We start from the raw sequence: 17580 nt of genomic DNA, 5'->3' as shown, positions 1-17580 counted from the left end.
TTGCGAAAGGGGTTAAATCAATTTCTAAACAGAGATCGAAGACATTAAATTATGTTGAGAAATTGCTTTTGCTTTGGATAACTGAAAAACAGTGCTGGAGACAGCGTATTGGAAGCAATTATTTGCGAGAAAGCTAAAAAGATACATGCTGATCTCACGAAAAATCAAGCAGGAACTAGCCAGGAAAGCGAGGTGTTTAAAGCCAGCCATTTTTTTTTACACGAGAACAGATTAATCATTTTTACATTACTTCTTATGGGAAAGGTTGGTTTGGTATATCAAAATTATTCTTTTAATCACTATATCAGTGTATTTCTATTAATAGGAATACACTGTATTCCTATTAATAAATAATTCCACTGATATATGTCCAATTCAGTATAAGTCCAAACATCGGGAACAGATTAAGGTTGTATACTGAGGTTCCACTGTATTTTCAAAAACTTGCTTTCGTGCAAGATATATTATTTCAATTAAAAATGCACTAAGTATGGATACAGATGATGTAAATGTAGATATCGATGATCATATTAAAGATGAAACTTTTTCTGATGATTTTGATTGTCCCAACAAAATATTATTGGATAGGGAAAAATTTAATACAGCACTGATGAAAACTAAAAATATTGCAGATATTTTGTCTAATTATGGAATGCAAACCTTCAATAAATATGTAGAGAAATTAAATAATAGAAAGCAATGCAAGAAATGGAATTTCTCTTTCTGAACATGAGAATAGTGGGCTTAGTACAATTGAACCAGAACCTGAAGAACAAATTTGGTCTAATAATGAGCCCTGTTCAAATCAATCAAATAAAAACTTAAAATTCAAAACAAAAATTAAATCCAAAGGACATTTGAAGCGAAAGACTGAGCAGACCACTGTTTACAAAAAAAAAAAAATTAAAATACAGAATAAAAAATATATTTATTTTACTTTATTGGTATTCCTACCAATCTACTTTAAATTTCATTACCTATATTTCACTGATTTAATCATACTTCATAGTTTATTGATCACTTTATTGAACAACATTGTAACTGAATTTTAATAAATAAAATTATACTTCTTTATAATTGTGTAGTTATTATCAAAATATTAATTGTAATAATAGCGCATACAGTCAGTATCTGGCTGGAATATAGGAACATACAGTCAGTATGTATAAATAGCCACGTCCATACATTAAATGTACAAGGCACATTCCTGAATCATTTTATATGTTAAAAGGTCTATATGAGAAAAGTAAAAATTTGTAGTACTATTAAAAATATGAAATGAAAATACAGTAATATAAATAATGTCTGTTTTGTTGTCTTTTCAGTTTTTTCCAAATATACTAACTAATTAAAAAACTATATCACTCTTATTTGATGCTTGTTGCAAGGGATTCTTCATATTGTTAGAAAACAAATCATTATAAAATGTTTCAAGTTAAAATTCCAAAACTTATTATTCAATGCTTTTAAATATTACATTTTTACTGAATAAATTGATATATTTTGTCTTTGCTAAGAGAAAAGTAATACATAAATTTATTATCTTTACTGAAATTTGAAAGCATTGAATAATTAATTTTGGAATAATAACAATATTCTTACTAATTAACTTATGACATTTTATTACATTAATTTCTGACATTTGATACCAACTTTTTTAACTGCTAATGGAATAATCATGCCCTGAACAGAGGACTTTTTAAAATCAAATGTTTTCAGTCAATTTGTTAGACAATCTTTAGGACATATAACTATTCTCAATGAAACACGGAATGTTAATTGTCAAAATAAATACTAACATTTGAACAAAACTGAACATTTTATTACAACAAAATACCAAGTTTTGTATATAAACATATTCAAATAAAGAATTCATGTTTGCAATACAGTAGAGCCTCGATTATCTGACCCCCGATTAACCGACCGTCCTAGTTGGCAAATTTCAAATGTCCGCTAGTGATGTGGCGCTACAATATTTGGCTATGTCTTGGCTACTTTAATATTATTTTTACATGTTTTAGCTGGCAACACTCATTTGACCATGAAAGGGAGCCAGTATTTAAACGAGGCTTAATTTTCTAATTTTTAACGATACAATAGCGATGATTATTATTTTAAAAAATTTATGTTAGGCTTAACATCGATGAAAATTCAACGCGAAGTAGGTTAATAGTGATATACTAATATACTAATTACATGGGATATAATAATATACTACACTAATAATGGATTTTTTCATACTTTTCGGTTATCCGACTTTTCAATTATCCGACCAACCCCAGTCCCCAATTGGGTCGGATAATCGAGGCTCTACTGTAATGGATTTTTTCATACTTTTCGGTTATCCGACTTTTCAATTATCCGACCAACCCCAGTCCCCAATTGAGTCGGATAATCGAGGCTCTACTGTATTACAATGAAACAAAATAAAAAACAACAGATTTAATTATGTATGTATTAAATATATATATTAAATTACAATGGTGTGTGAGATCTTGTTGTTAGTTAATGCATATTTCTGTGTGTAGGCAATTATGGCATCTCAACTTGTGTTCCTACTTGTATAACCAATGTAGGCCATATGCATGTTAATGCTGTTCATCCTAGCCAGTATAAGATATATTCCCATTTCTATACCTCAGATTCTATCCTTATTGTTTCTTAAAATACTGCATATTGTAGGACTAGCTGTTACCTGTGACTTCGCACATGTGGATTTTGCAAGCAAACCCCATTTATATTTAGTATTTCAACAACCATAGTAATTTATATATAACACCTATTGCTGAGAATGATGAGAATTGCTGAGAATCAAATGACCTGTTTTCATCTAAGTATCAATTAGAGTTCAGACTATGTACAAAAAATTATTTAATTAATTTTTGAGTCTATCAAATCCTTTTTTCGTACACCATAGAAGTAGCCTTTACATTGGTTTGAAGAAATCACTTCATAAAAACGAATAACAATAGGTTAAAATTACAATTAAAAACAATCAGACGTCAGCCTTTCATTTTAGGTATCTGACGCCTTAACATTAAAAATTAAGTAAATCTTCTCACCAACTGCCAAGTTTTATACCATCTGTATCAGGTTCAAGCCCTCTAGTGGTGGACACGAGTTATCTTTGATTTGCATATAGACTCAAAAATTAATTAAATAATTTTTTGTACATAGTCTGAACTCTAATTGATACTTAGAAGAAAAATATCCAGAGTTCATCATGGAATTGTAACTATATGCAAATCAAAGATAACTCGTGTCCACCGCTAGAGGGCTTGAACCTGATACAGATGGTATAAAACTTGGCAGTTGGTAAGAAGATTTACTTAATTTTTAATGTTAAGGCGTCAGATACCTAAAATGAAAAGCTGACATCTGATCATTTTTAATTGTAAATTTTACCTATTGTTATTCGTTTTTATGAAGTGATTTCTTCAAACCAATGTAAAGGCTACTTCTATGGTGTATGAAAAAAGGATTTGATAGACTCAAAAATTAATTAAATAATTTTTTGTACATAGTCTGAACTCTAATTGATATTTAGAAGAAAAATATCCTGAGTTCATCATGAAATTGTGACCTGTTTTCAATTTGATCAATTTTCTGGAATGTTTACAATCGTTCTATAATCGAACCAATATGCAGTAACAAATTCAAATTTAAAACAGTTCGAACATTTGGTTAAAAAATTGAAATATATAAAAATATTTATAACAATGTTATCAATTTAATACACCTAAGTACTCAATGAAGACTAAACGTAGTTGAAAACAAAAAATTACATCCAAAATAGTATAGTAGAAGCCGTTCTTCAGGTTAAGCCATAATCCTCTCCCTTTCCCCCATGGAGGAATTTCCAAAAATCCTTTCTTAGTGTGCGTTTTCATGACACCTTAACTGTGTACAAAATTTCACCTTCAGGTACAATGGTTTGCTCTGGCTGCTGATGAGTCAGTCAGTCATGACAAGTAATTTTATATATTTAGATGACATTTGTATACCACCATAGAATTCTGTTTCTTGGCTAGTTCCTTATTTTTTGTTTTTTATTATCTTTTTTAATTTGCCTTTTATTATTTTATAATTTAATATTTACCTAATCTAATCTATTATTTTTATTTTGTTTCCTGGTAATATTACAATGAAAAACATGAATATGTTTGTATTCACATTTTGTATTTTGTTATAGTTAAATGTTTGTATTTATTTTGACAATTAACATTCCATGTTCCATCATTTAGGAAACTCCACTATTCAGGGTGAGATGATATTAATTTCTACCAATGAAATAAATTTTGAGTATTAAAGGAAAATAAAGAATTATTTTTTTATCTTCATTTTTTAAATATTTTATTAAGAACATTTTGTTTTGAATTCACTTATTTTTAAGTCATGATAGTTATAAAAGCTAATGATTTTGTTTGATGATTTAAGAACTGCCAAAAATATTTGGAGTAAATGATATAAAAAGACTGTACAACATTGTAGGAAATATATTATGGTGTATTTGGCTGAAACTGTTTTGTAGTTCTAGTGATCGTGATCAAAAGTCTCCATAGGTGCAAAATCAAAAAATGGACAGTTTTTGAGTAATCAAGAGTCCAAGATTCAAAACTCAATGTAATTCACACATGCTGTAAAGCCATAAATCTATATTTTAAAATATAAAATGTAGGATCTCACAACACATGCATGAATTACATTGTTTTTTGCATTTTGGACTCTTGATAACTCAAAAACTGTAAATTTTTTCATTTTGTGTCTATGGAAACTTGATCAAGACCACTAGAACTACAAAACATCAAAAATTCTGCAAAATTTACCAGAACACATTTCCCATAAGGTTTGTGCAGGGTTTGAATAGCCTTTCTTAAGCATAATAACCTTAACCTTGAGATAAGAGAGGTGCATCTATATGGTAAACATTCTCTATATTGACATAAAAACTATATTGCAGTTTTGGCACTCCAGCAAGAAGGATCCTTTATTTATTTTTTAGTTTTCTATGTTAATAGTATACATAGCAATCAGTTATCTACATTGTAATTCATGTTTTACAATATAATAAAATTTTTTCAATTTAATATTAGGGCTTGTAAAGATGTCATATATCATGAATATTTTCTTAAAGTTAATCAAAGATTAAAGAAATTTCTTATAGAATTGCACATTTTCAATTTTTTTAAATGGAATGTTTCAGTTTAAGAAAAAAACATCAATATATAGAAAGAAGATTGATTTTAAACAAAATTCAAGCATTTCAATACTTGTTTTAATATATTAAACATTCATAAGTATATTATTTTTAAAAACTAGGTTTATTTTTATTAAAGTTGTTCTGATTTTTTTTTCATTTGTAATTAAAAATTTAGTATTCAGAATCTTGTTTTTCTATTCATAATAATAATTCTTTATTCTGATTGTTTATTGTTTATTCCATTCAATTACTTTTTAATCTTTGCACATTTTTTTGTCTAAAATTTCAACATCAATCTTATTAATTCTCATATTTTTATTCAATGTCTTCCAGTATAAAATATTTATACTGGCATATCTATCTTAACATTGATTTTTGTTCTGCTATTCTATCATTTAAAGTTCTCTTTGTATAATATGCTTGCTTAATTTGTTTATTAATGAAATTATTATGTAGTATAAAGAATATGCATAATGTTTTAAAATAAAATATGAGGGTTATTTTTTTTTCAACCTCCACCAATCCAGAATAAAAAAAAAGAATGAAGAACAAAACCACTTTATTTGTAGAAGGTAGTAACAGTCTTCACTATTTTTCCACATAATTGCCTTCTTGATTCAGGCAGACATCATACCATGATACCAGTTTTTGTATACCCATGTCGAAGAGTGTTGCCATCAAGTCATTCAGCCAACCTTTAATACTGTCAGTCAGCAGTATACAGTGTGGACTTTGAAATTTGAGGAAACTCCTCTTTGAGCTCAGGAATCGTGAACCAATGCCTTTCTCACCAATTAATCCACTTTGTCCACCAAAAATTGTCGGTCATCATACACTTCCTCCCTTGACCACTGTCATCATGAACATTGTCACATCCTTGTTTGAATATCCTGCATCATTTACACACACATCTGTAGCTCAAGAGGTTCTCGCTATACACATTACACATCCTTCAATGAATTCACCACTATTCAGCCCTTCGGCCTGTAGAAATCAAATTACTGCTTGTACTTCAGGGTTGGCAGGAGACTGGATTGGCAGCATCATGTTTACATGTTTATTGCAAATGTCTACAGAGTAGAAAATGTCTAAAATAGCTTGGCACAATGCTAAGTGATGAGGAAATATACTATTCACTAGGTTGTACCCTTTCCCTGTCTCACATTCTTCCAATTTTTTTTGTGTGTTAGTGAAGGTTGAAGAAAATAACCTTCATATTACAATACTTTTTTAATAAATTATTTTATGTAAGGAATTGTACAAATAGATTCTTTTGTTAGACTATATTATTTACATACATTTCTTATTTAGATAACTATACTGTAATTGATACTATGATATTGATTTTGTAAAGGGAGAAACTTCAGAGTCCAGTCTATTTAATAGAAGAATTTTAGATTTTTCTATAATAAATTTTTCTATCATATATTTTTTAATCTGAATTTGTCATTAATGGTCTGGTTTTTATTAACATTTTTATATATTACAACTAAGTCATTGTAAAGTAATAATTTGTAATGTATATTGCTGGAGACTATATTTTTCATCAAATTCTGTCATTAATGTTTTGAAAATTTAAAGCATTTGTTAATTTTTGAAATAAGTGTTTTGGGTTATTTTAATAAAAATATGTTTTTAATTTTTTGTTCAGCTATCCACTTACAAATTATACATTTGGAACAAAAGAACCTTTGTTTGAGAAAGATAGCTCTGTTCCAGCTCGATTTCGGCGCATGAGAGAAGAATTTGAAAAATATGGGATGCGTCGCTCTGCTGAAGGGGTTCTGTTGGTACATGAACATGGTTTACCTCATGTATTACTCCTACAATTAGGTACCACATTCTTCAAGCTGTAAGTGTTTTTAATATTTGTCTTTTAAATTTGCACATTTATACAGATATAGTAAAAGGTTTAATAAATATTAAGGAATAATATACTGTCTTTATTCAATTACATAAATGATTAAAGATGATGATAATATTATAATTCAAACTGAGGTACAGTTATAAAAACAATTATAATATAAACATTATAGTTCTTGACTGTAAATCCAAGTAGTCAAAGTCCATTTACTTTAAATATTACATGTAAAAAATTCTAATTAATGACAACAAAGCTTCCAAGTTCAAAAGCTTAGTAACTATTATCAGTTACTTTCATTATAACTGAAAGTAATCTTTTGTGGATCAGTTGGTATGGTATATTGGATAAAAGTATCATGATTAATTGTTATAGTACTTTACAATAATTACCCATAATACATTAAACTATAAGTTAAAATATATTGCTGAAATAGTTTTCACTAATTAAATTGGTAAATTATTTTTTTGATAAAATAATTTGTTTCTCTTTTGTTTTATGCTAATGATATCTTTGAATTTGAAATTAAATCTATATTATATTCTTCTCTATTAAAATGATTGATTAGGATTCTTTGATTGATTTATTTGATCATGGTCAATTGATTAAAGGCTCGTATTTTATTTATAATGTGAATGTTACATTCACATTATAAATAAAATACAGTGGTACCTCAAACTTGATCTGGAATTTGAACTGAACATGTGAAAAAATATGCTTGCTGTGTAAATGCCATCTATTGTGTGCCCAAGTCATCTCACTCTTAGTGTGAAAGCATCTCTTGCATTATGTTCAGTGTTTTTTTCACTTTATTTTTGGTGTGTTTGATTATATGTATAACCCCTACCTATTAACCATGAATTTAAGAGTGTGGAAGCAACAAAGCCTAAGAGGAGGGTTATAGAATTAACAATTGAGATAAAAAAAAAAATGAACTTATTGTAAAGCATGAAAGTGTTACACGTGTGGCTGATTTGGTGGCTATGTTTAAGATGCTGAGGTCAATGGTGTGTAACCAGTAAATGCAATTTTTATTTTATTATACTGTATTTATGTATTTTATTTGTTTTCATACTTAATTTATTATTTACAGCATTTAATTGTATTTTTACCCTAAATTATGTGTATTTGCTGTTTAAATTTATCAGGATGAGTATTGTTTAAGGTCTGGAAACAGATCAATTCACTTTCTGTTATTTCTAATGGGAAAAGTTGATTCAAACTTCAAACAATTTAGAGTTCAAATGATCTATCTCCTGAAACGTGTTAAATTTGAAGTCTGAGGCACCACTATAATGTAAAAAAAAACATCAGTGTTCTCCCAAGATATTTTTAGCTCGTCAATCAACTAGTTAAAAATATTTTTAGTTTGTTATTTTTTTTAAGGATAAAAAGGATTATGGATTAGTATTGTATTGTGTATTATTTTATTATTACCACCTGAGATTCATAAGGAATTTGAGCAGTAACTAGCTAATGTTGCAGTCACTTATAAGTACTGTACTTGTTATATTAACTCTAATGATAAAATCATTTTTTTTTTATTGCTATAATGTTTGTCAATCAAAAGATTAAACAGAAAATCAGGACTATATTTTCTTATAATCATACTGACAAATCAATAGTAAAATTAATTATAAGAAAACATATGAATAAAATAATCTTCATTGGACTCTCCTGGTTTTCATATACAGCAACAAGGACCTAAGCTATGCTCATATTTACATGCTATTTCTGTTAAATTGCAATATTTGTACATATGCAAAATTAATTTCCATACACAATGTATAAGTAGAAAATTTAAATTAGCTTGATTAGGTTTATTTTATCTTTTTATATAACCAATAAACCATTATGAATTTTATTGTGAAAATCAATCTATATAAATAAAACTGTAATGATCAGTCTGTCAGTTTGGATGTTTGTTTCCACATTATGGGAAAACACTTGAACATATTTTAACCAAACTTCATATTTTGAATCTGTCGATTCAGAGAATGTTTACATATATATCTCAAACTCTGCATTATGTAAATTAAACTGGGGCTCAGCTAATAGGGTTCTACTGTAGTAATAAATTAATTCATAGATGATAATACAGTGAAATGTATAATTCTAATCCAACAAGACAATAGCAAAAACAACAATATAAAGAAGATAAATTTTGGGTAATGACTTTGAATAATCTATTGCATATCAATTGATCTTAAATATGAGCAGACAATTGGATGTTTTGTGTGAATTTGAAAAAGGAAGGAATATCTGTTGATGATATTAAATCATCAATTGCTTTCTTTGATTTATTTTACTTAATTTTTCTTTATATTGAATATGATCAAAAACTTTCTTTGCAAATATAATTTTGCCTTAAAAGTTGTTTCTATTTCATACATTTCTGAGAAAAATTAATATATCTACTTATTAGTTATTTTTAAGACATGTTAATTGGATTATATAGAAGTTTGTATTGTGGAATGGGTTGTAATAATAATATATAATTATTTTAATATGATTTTAATTTAGATAATTTTAAATATTTTTCAAAATTTTAGACCTGGAGGAGAATTGGATCCAGGTGAAGATGAAATTGAAGGATTAAAAAGATTAATGACGGAAGTATGTAAAATAGTTTTTAATCATTCTTAATTAAATATTATCATCATTATAATTAATTGCTACCTTAGATATTTATTCTGATTATTTATCTTTAATAAAAATTGATGATTTATATTTATTATGTACTGTACATATTACATTAATATATCATTTGTTTCATAAATTAGTATTAAAAAAATCTTTCCTTCATATTATACAGCATAATTGACAAATGGCTATTTAGCAAAATATTGATTTGAATGATTAAATGTTAAGACATTTCTGTTGCCATAAAGTACAAATTTAATTCAGACTCTCATAATTTTCCTTGGATAATTAGGATAAAAATTCTATTCAGACTATATTATAAGACAGGTTAATCTATAATGGACAAATTGAGACCTTTGTGTATTGGTAAGTTAAATCAATAAATCAAATCAAATTTTAAATAATAGTATTAGCTCAATGATAAGATAAATGATGCAATATTATGAGAACCATGGTATTTTTTCTACAGACTCCTGAAATCAATATATAAAAAAATTAATGTTCTGGTTCGGGGTTGTCAAACTGTCCGACATCCATTGGTTCATCTCCCAACCCTTTGTTCGCAATTCTGGATTCTGAATTATTAAAATTACCGATGTCATCAAATCCACTTTATGCTGCACTGACATCATACTTGGCACCATCATCTTATGCATCCTCAAAACAGCCTTCTTCTTAGTATTAGCTATTTTACAGATATTTTATTTGGCAATTTTTTAATTACAAATAAACTTAATAAATGTCAATTTAATAAAAACGATTTTTATTTTGTTGATTTTTCAATTCAGTTTCAAATTTGATATCATGCAATCAAAAATGTCATTTCATCTCATTACATTTTGATTATAGTTCTTTTCAGTTATTAAAATATTAAAAATTGAAAGAAACTGATAATTGATAGAACACCAAATTTTAATATTTAGTCTATCATTTTAATTACTGTTGATTTTAAAGAGTTTTGAGAAAATATTAAAATAAACCTATAGAGGTAGTTTTAATAGAAAACAGAAAGAATTATATTTACATTGATATGTATATGCTTATGCTGTTTCATGGATTATTTTATTGTCTTGCTTATTAATAAAAGCTATATACTTTTACTGTAAACTAAGTCCAAAATTGTAAATTAATCAAATGATAACACTGGATCTATCAAACCATAACTTGGCTAATTAAATATAATGATAAAAAGTAATTTGAACTAAATTGTAGGTAACTAATTTGTCATCTTATTTATGTATTTAATTAGCTAAGTTATGGCCTGATGAATCTGGTGTGTATCCCTTGGTTGCTTGGTGTGCTTATGAAAATATACATTTGGATTGTTGAAAATGTCAAAAAAATAAAGAATTGACTTGTTGGATAAATTCAGGAAAAAGCATTGCATAGCATCTGGAAAAAGTATAGCTGTTTATCCACAAGTTTCCAGAGAAGGTTCATATATTTTCCTATATTGTAGCCACCACTATCATGCCGCATTAAGATACTGCAATTACAACAAAACTGCAGAACTTTAGAATTGAGAATATAATTGATTTTGAAATGACTAATAGAAATTCATTCGTAACAACAACTTTGTTAGTAATTATAAGGGTTTTTATATTTTAAATTATAAAGAGAGTATTTTCAATCATTTTTATGCAAGTTTAAATTTTTAACGTAAAGAAAAAAAGTGTGCTATTTGCATGGTGGAGAAATATCTTAAAACTTAAAAATTTAAAGTAAAATTAAGAAAACTTAAAATCTATTTTTTAATTTTTTTCTCTCTAGAAAATAATCTGCAAAATTGGATTCTATAATTTTACTAATATTCCACTGTTATTATATATCCAGAAATATTTATATTGCCATTTAATTCATAAAGTAGTACCTAATTCTATGATATTTTGTGAATATTTTACTCACAGAATATTGTAGAATTAGGTCAAATGCAAGTTTTCAGATTTTTGCAGTTTCTTGTACAAACTTGGATTATATAATTTATTTTCAGATGGACAGTAGTTTTCACCAATTATTACTATAAAATCATGGAATAACAACACAAGAATGCCACCTTTGGAATATCTAGCTGTATTTGAATACTTTATTAAAAGTAAAGCCTGTGATTATCAAAAAATGCTTAATTATAGGAGTCTTGACTCATAATTATTTTTCAAGTGGTAAAGTGGGTGAAATTTTAATTAATTAATAAATTGTCACAGAACACTTGTCCTTAAGACAAATGTAGAGCCATCACAAACCCTATCTGCAAGTAATACTTCTATATAGACTTGTGTGTCTTATGATGGCAAGGTTATTTATCTAGCTGGATCAAAATGCATGGCTAGTTACTCATTCTCTTCTTAGATTTTCATCATGTGGAAATGAATGTAACTGGAACAGTTGGATAAACGGACAATCTTTGCATCACGTTTTTGTGTATATCGCAAACAGCTTTAAACCACTTATAACAAACTTTCTGGCTATTAATACAGTCAACCACTGCACAATATCTACCTGAACAGGTTTTATAAGGCATGTTGCCAGTGAAAAACTAAAAAATTGCAGACTTACACTAATGACTGGCAGTATTTTAATGGCTGCCAAGGCATATGCTCTCGTGGCAAAATTCAAAAACTCGTGAATAAAGATGTGTGTGTTCAGTTGAGGCTGTTGTTTTAAAAAGTTTGAAAGAATAAAAGTATGTTTAATATAGAGGAACCTAAATAATTTTTAAGTAATTGTTATATAAAATGTTTGACAATTAAATGATAAATATATTCATGGGAGAGACAATGATATAAGAAATAATTATGATTAATTCTGATTAGGCTGATAAAGAAATAAGATTTTTAGTTGTAGAAAAAATTAAAATTTATGATGGTGATTTTTCAACCAGGATGTTGCAATGACATTTCAGGCTATGCTGTGAAATATTGTGCTGAGCAGCACCATAATACTTTTTGCATGTATTGCAAAATTTCAATAACTACATTGTTAAAGAAGTGTAAGGGTGCTGCAAGAAAAAAAAATACTAAGTTGGAGGTGCCACTATTATAAGTAGACTGAAAACACTGATTTACAGTCTGAAATCTTTAAAAACATTGAGTATAATTTTAATATAAAGTGTAAAAATTATTTTTAAGAGTTATTAAAATTTCACAAAACCACAAGTTTACATTATAAATTAGTGTTGATTATTGATTAATTATCAGGCTGTTGTTTCAAACCTGAAATGCATGAAAACTATTTTTATATATGACATATCTGTGGGTCAAGAAGATTATTATTGGAAATGCTTAAAAAATACCCACTGAAAAAATTACATTATGGCAGAATTTGTTTTCAAGAATGCATATTCTTTTATGTATAAAAAGCTTGATGATATAATTTCATCAAATCTTGACCAGAAAAAAATGATGATGATAGTAATTCAAAACACACAATCTGAGATAAAAAAAAGTGATGTAATAAGGAGAATGAAAGCATCCTTTCTAAAATTTACAGACAATATGATTAATGTATTTCATATTTTTACAGTTTCTAAATATACTTATTTTATATTCTTTCTTTATTGAGATAATAGATGTTTTATTTTGTCCTCCAATAAAAACCTGACAAATTTTACTAATTCAAAATGAAATGCCAGATTATTTGATATAGAGCAGTTTGGCTCTAGGTGGGTGGTTAGGCTGCTATCCAATGATTATTAAATTTATCATTAGGTGGCAATACAACTGCCTACCTATAGCCAAATTACTTTATATCTAATCATTAAATTAGCCTTATTATAGCCCAATAAATAATCCAGCAGTTTGTTTGTCATTAGTAATTAAATTGAGTTGATGCATATTTTCTTGTATAATAGATATTTTATTATTCAGTAATATTTGTAAATAAAATCTGAATTTAATAATTGAATAACTGTAATATATAATAAATAATTTAGTTATATAATAAGTCATTTATTGATTTGACCATAAAATGATGGTGTGGTATGAAGTTCTGCATAATAAATTAATATGGAAAATAAATTAAATTTTTAAATTTATCTAAAATAGTGCTTATTTCTAAATAAATATTTGTTAAAAGTTTATGTATTTTTCTGTTGCAAAGTGTATTTTACTGAAAAGAAGTAGCAAAATAAGTTCTGTTGAATTTTTCTCTTATTGAAAGATGCAGTATTTACTTCAAGGGATATTCTGTTTACATAAAGCTACATTGACCTAACTGAATAGCATGAAATGTTTAAGTAGAAGCAGACTTCTTACAGAAAAGGAAATGGTACAGTTGCGAGATGTTCGTGTTACTAGGAAAATTAAAATTTCAAAAAATAAAATTGAGTTATCAAATTTTTTCTTGATGTCTCAAACATCATTGCATGCAAAACAGTTGATTTTAAATGCCATTTGTATGTTTATTAATTAATTCTGCATAATTAAATTACAATATTTTTTTTGTCTTATTCTTAATTCTTTTAAAATGCATTATTAGTTATTTAATCTAAAAACACACAAAACTAATATACAACAAAAATGTATAGAGCTTATGATATACTTCTCATGGATCATACTGCAAAGTTATGAAACTCCTAGTATTACAATATTCATTTAGCAGATAAATTCATCATGCCTTGGATTAAATATTTTCTTTTCAGGCTAGATATAATTAAACTATTAAAGCCAAACAACCATCGGATTACATTGGGCTGCTTTTCTGTGATTATATTTTAATTAATTACTAAACAATTAAATTTCCTCTAGTGACAAATTATTTAGTAATTAATTAAAATATAATTACAGAAAAGTAGCTTGATGTAATTTGGTGGTTGTTTTGCTTTATGAATTTATTGGGTTCACAATGTTTGCTTAAACTGTATATTATATTATTAATAAAAATCTCAAAATTTTTTTAGATATTAGGTCGTCAGGATGGTGTTCAACAGACAGACTGGATTATAGAAGACACTGTGGGAAATTGGTGGCGACCAAATTTTGAACCTCCACAGGTAATTAAGTGATCCTGTATTTTATTTAATGAAGTCTTAATTATAATTTTCATAAACATTAGGAAGGAAATATTGAATCTCTGAAGAAATTAAACATTTTACACATCTACTAGACTAAAATATTGAATTTTAATTTATGCATTTGGATAATAATAGCTTTCCTTCAGTCTATTCTATTCAAGAAATAAGTTTTATTTGGTAATTAGTAAGTTTTCAGTCATATCTATAAGCCTCAATAATAATTATTTTATTCTAAAATTATATTTTTTTCTAACATTTTAAAGTCATTTTCTTACTTTAGTGTAAGAAAAATATATTTAAATACTAAAATATATTTTAAATTTTATTGATTAAAGAAAAAATTATCTTCTAGTTTATCTTTTAGAAATAAAAGAGAAAACTAATAAATTATGCAACTTGCATTTTAACAAGTTACTCCAGTTTTATAAGTTGCAGTGATGTGATAAGTTATCATTATATCACTATTGATAATTATTCAAAGTAATATTTTATAAATCAAATATTTTGATTTTATATTCTATACAAAAGAAACACACACAATACATACATACATACATACATACATAATATATCATCATCACTATTATTATAAAGAATTTAAATATTAAATTAATATAACCTCATCATCAGTATTATTTCTAAATTTTCTCTAATTAGAACATAGTTTTAAACTTTGCATGAAAGTTTAGTTTCAGCTATATATAATCAATACAAATTTCAAATAAAAATACAGAAAACAAAACAAATTTTAAAAATAATTCAGTATTATTAATAACTATAATTTTAAAAATATGTCAGTATTATTAAAATTAGCTATGTGTTTTGATATAAATCTCATATAATAAAATTGTAAATAAAAAACTTTTTCAAAGTATAAAAAAACAAGTTTAATTAATGCAATAAAATTTAAAAAGCACTTTTAGAAGCTATTTTATATTATTTAGTATACATATTTTTAAAATTAAAATGAAGAACACAATTATCTACAAACTCTCAAACTTATATTTCTAATTAGTGAATAATTACATGATAATGGACTTTCTGTTGTTACAATAGTGAGGTTGCAGCCAAAGTTTTCAACATGAAAACGTGAACATCGGACATTCATGTTTTCACATTGAAAACTTTGGCCACAACCTTGCTAATCAATTCAGTTAGCTAGTTTGCATGTCTGGTCTACTCATAATGACAAAATTGTTGCTAACCACATAATTCTGCATTGATGCCTTGAATACAAAAAAAAAAAAAAAGGAAAATAGAAAAATTTCAGTCTAGTAATTCAGCTTTCTTAATATTAATAGCTTATCAAATATTTTCACAAATATGAGTTTTCAGAAATTAAAATTCAGTTCTTTCACTTTGCAGCTAAAATCATATAGTCAAATTCTTTGTATATTATAGTCTAGTGCAGGGGTCGGCAATCTGTGGCACGCAGGATGATTTTTAGTGGTGCACTGATTGAATATAAATGTAGTAAAAATTATATTTTAATTATTAATTACATATTTAAATGGAAGCCATAGTTCAGTGTTGGCCGCGGTACATTAAAAATGAATCTCTTGCTTATATGTTGTATTACAATGCATGTGTTTATGCTCCGTGTCGTCAACTATGTGTTTTTCATGTGCTTCACACACAAGAACATAATTTAATTAACAACTTAACTTCAAAATTATATATTTTTGAAGTCCATTATAATTGGACCAATTTTGATAATATATATACCAGTATAACAAGATTAGTAGAATCTTGTCAGCACACTGAATAACACAATAACTTAGGTTTGGCACAACACTGCTGAAAGGTTGCCGATCCATGGTCTAGTGCTTTTTATTATTATTTAAGTTACAGTACATGGTTCAAAAACTAAAGATGGTTTCTCTAATTCTTAATTTCTATAAATCTTTGAATGTTAATTCCAGTCAGTAGCAAAAGGCTATGCACTTTTTAAAAAATGCATATCCTCTTGCTTCTGATTTTAGTATATGGTCAGAATGGAAAACCATCGGATTCTGTCAATAATGTGTGATGAAGGAAATCACTTGTGGGAGATAAGACATTCCAGTTAATAATTTAGAATCCAAGACATACCTTTGTAAGATGATACAAACAGTTTTGTGTTGTAGACCAGTGTTCCGCAACCGGTGTGCCGCGGAACACTGATGTGCCGTCACATGGTGAAAGGTGTGACGTGAACTTTTACATATTTTGTTAATTTCAGATTTTATTTATATATTTTTATCACAGTTGTTGTGTTTCTTATGCTTGTATTTCATTCTCTGCCGCAGTACTCATGAAATAAGATTATGTTTGTTTATTCTTTATTACAAGCCACGCATTTTTATGTATTCTAAGAAATTATATGTAAAAAAAATTTGCTCACAGGTGTTGATGTCTGTTTAATAACAATAATAATAGGTTAGTGGCATTACGTAATTCTATTAATAGTATCATATCATACGTTTTTGAGGGGAATAACATTTTGGTGTGCCGTGTTGAGTCATGGGTGTGCCGCAAGTAGAAAAAGGTTGCGGAACACTGTTCTAGAGTCTAGAGATCTCTGATCTCTAGACTCTAGACCAGTCATTTAGTTAGCTTTAGTCAAACTCTCTGATCTCTAGACTTAGTAAATGACTAGAGTCTAAAGATCTCTGATCTCTAGACTCTAGTCATTTACTAAGTCTAGAGATCAGAGAGTTGAAAGTTATCACATTAAATAATGAAAATTATAAAGGATTTTAATAAATATATAAAAATGAGGAATATCGCACTTCTGACAATCGCTGCGAGTGTGTGGGTTAAATTTGGAGAATCCGCGCTTCTCGCATGGACAACTGTATATGGCCAGCTCACGCGTCGGAAAACCTT

The 17580-nt window shown here is 27.3% G+C and overlaps 1 protein-coding gene across 1 annotated transcript in view; it reads left to right on the top strand.

Annotated features, from left to right (window-relative positions):
* Positions 1 to 5978: 5978 nt before the first annotated feature.
* Positions 5979 to 17580, top strand: part of LOC111632375 (cleavage and polyadenylation specificity factor subunit 5-like) — a 49806-nt gene continuing 38204 nt past the window's right edge. Inside the window, exons 1-4 of the mRNA XM_023376787.1 lie at positions 5979 to 6217; positions 6849 to 7052; positions 9614 to 9677; positions 14599 to 14691. Coding sequence (XP_023232555.1) covers positions 5979 to 6217; positions 6849 to 7052; positions 9614 to 9677; positions 14599 to 14691 — 600 coding nt within the window. The remainder of the gene's footprint in view (positions 6218 to 6848; positions 7053 to 9613; positions 9678 to 14598; positions 14692 to 17580) is intronic.

The sequence above is a fragment of the Centruroides sculpturatus genome, unplaced genomic scaffold (genome assembly GCF_000671375.1).
Source record: "Centruroides sculpturatus isolate CEXI.00-Female unplaced genomic scaffold, Cexi_2.0 scaffold769, whole genome shotgun sequence".
Lineage (NCBI taxonomy): Eukaryota > Metazoa > Arthropoda > Arachnida > Scorpiones > Buthidae > Centruroides > Centruroides sculpturatus.
This window is presented reverse-complemented; position numbering and strand designations above follow the sequence as displayed.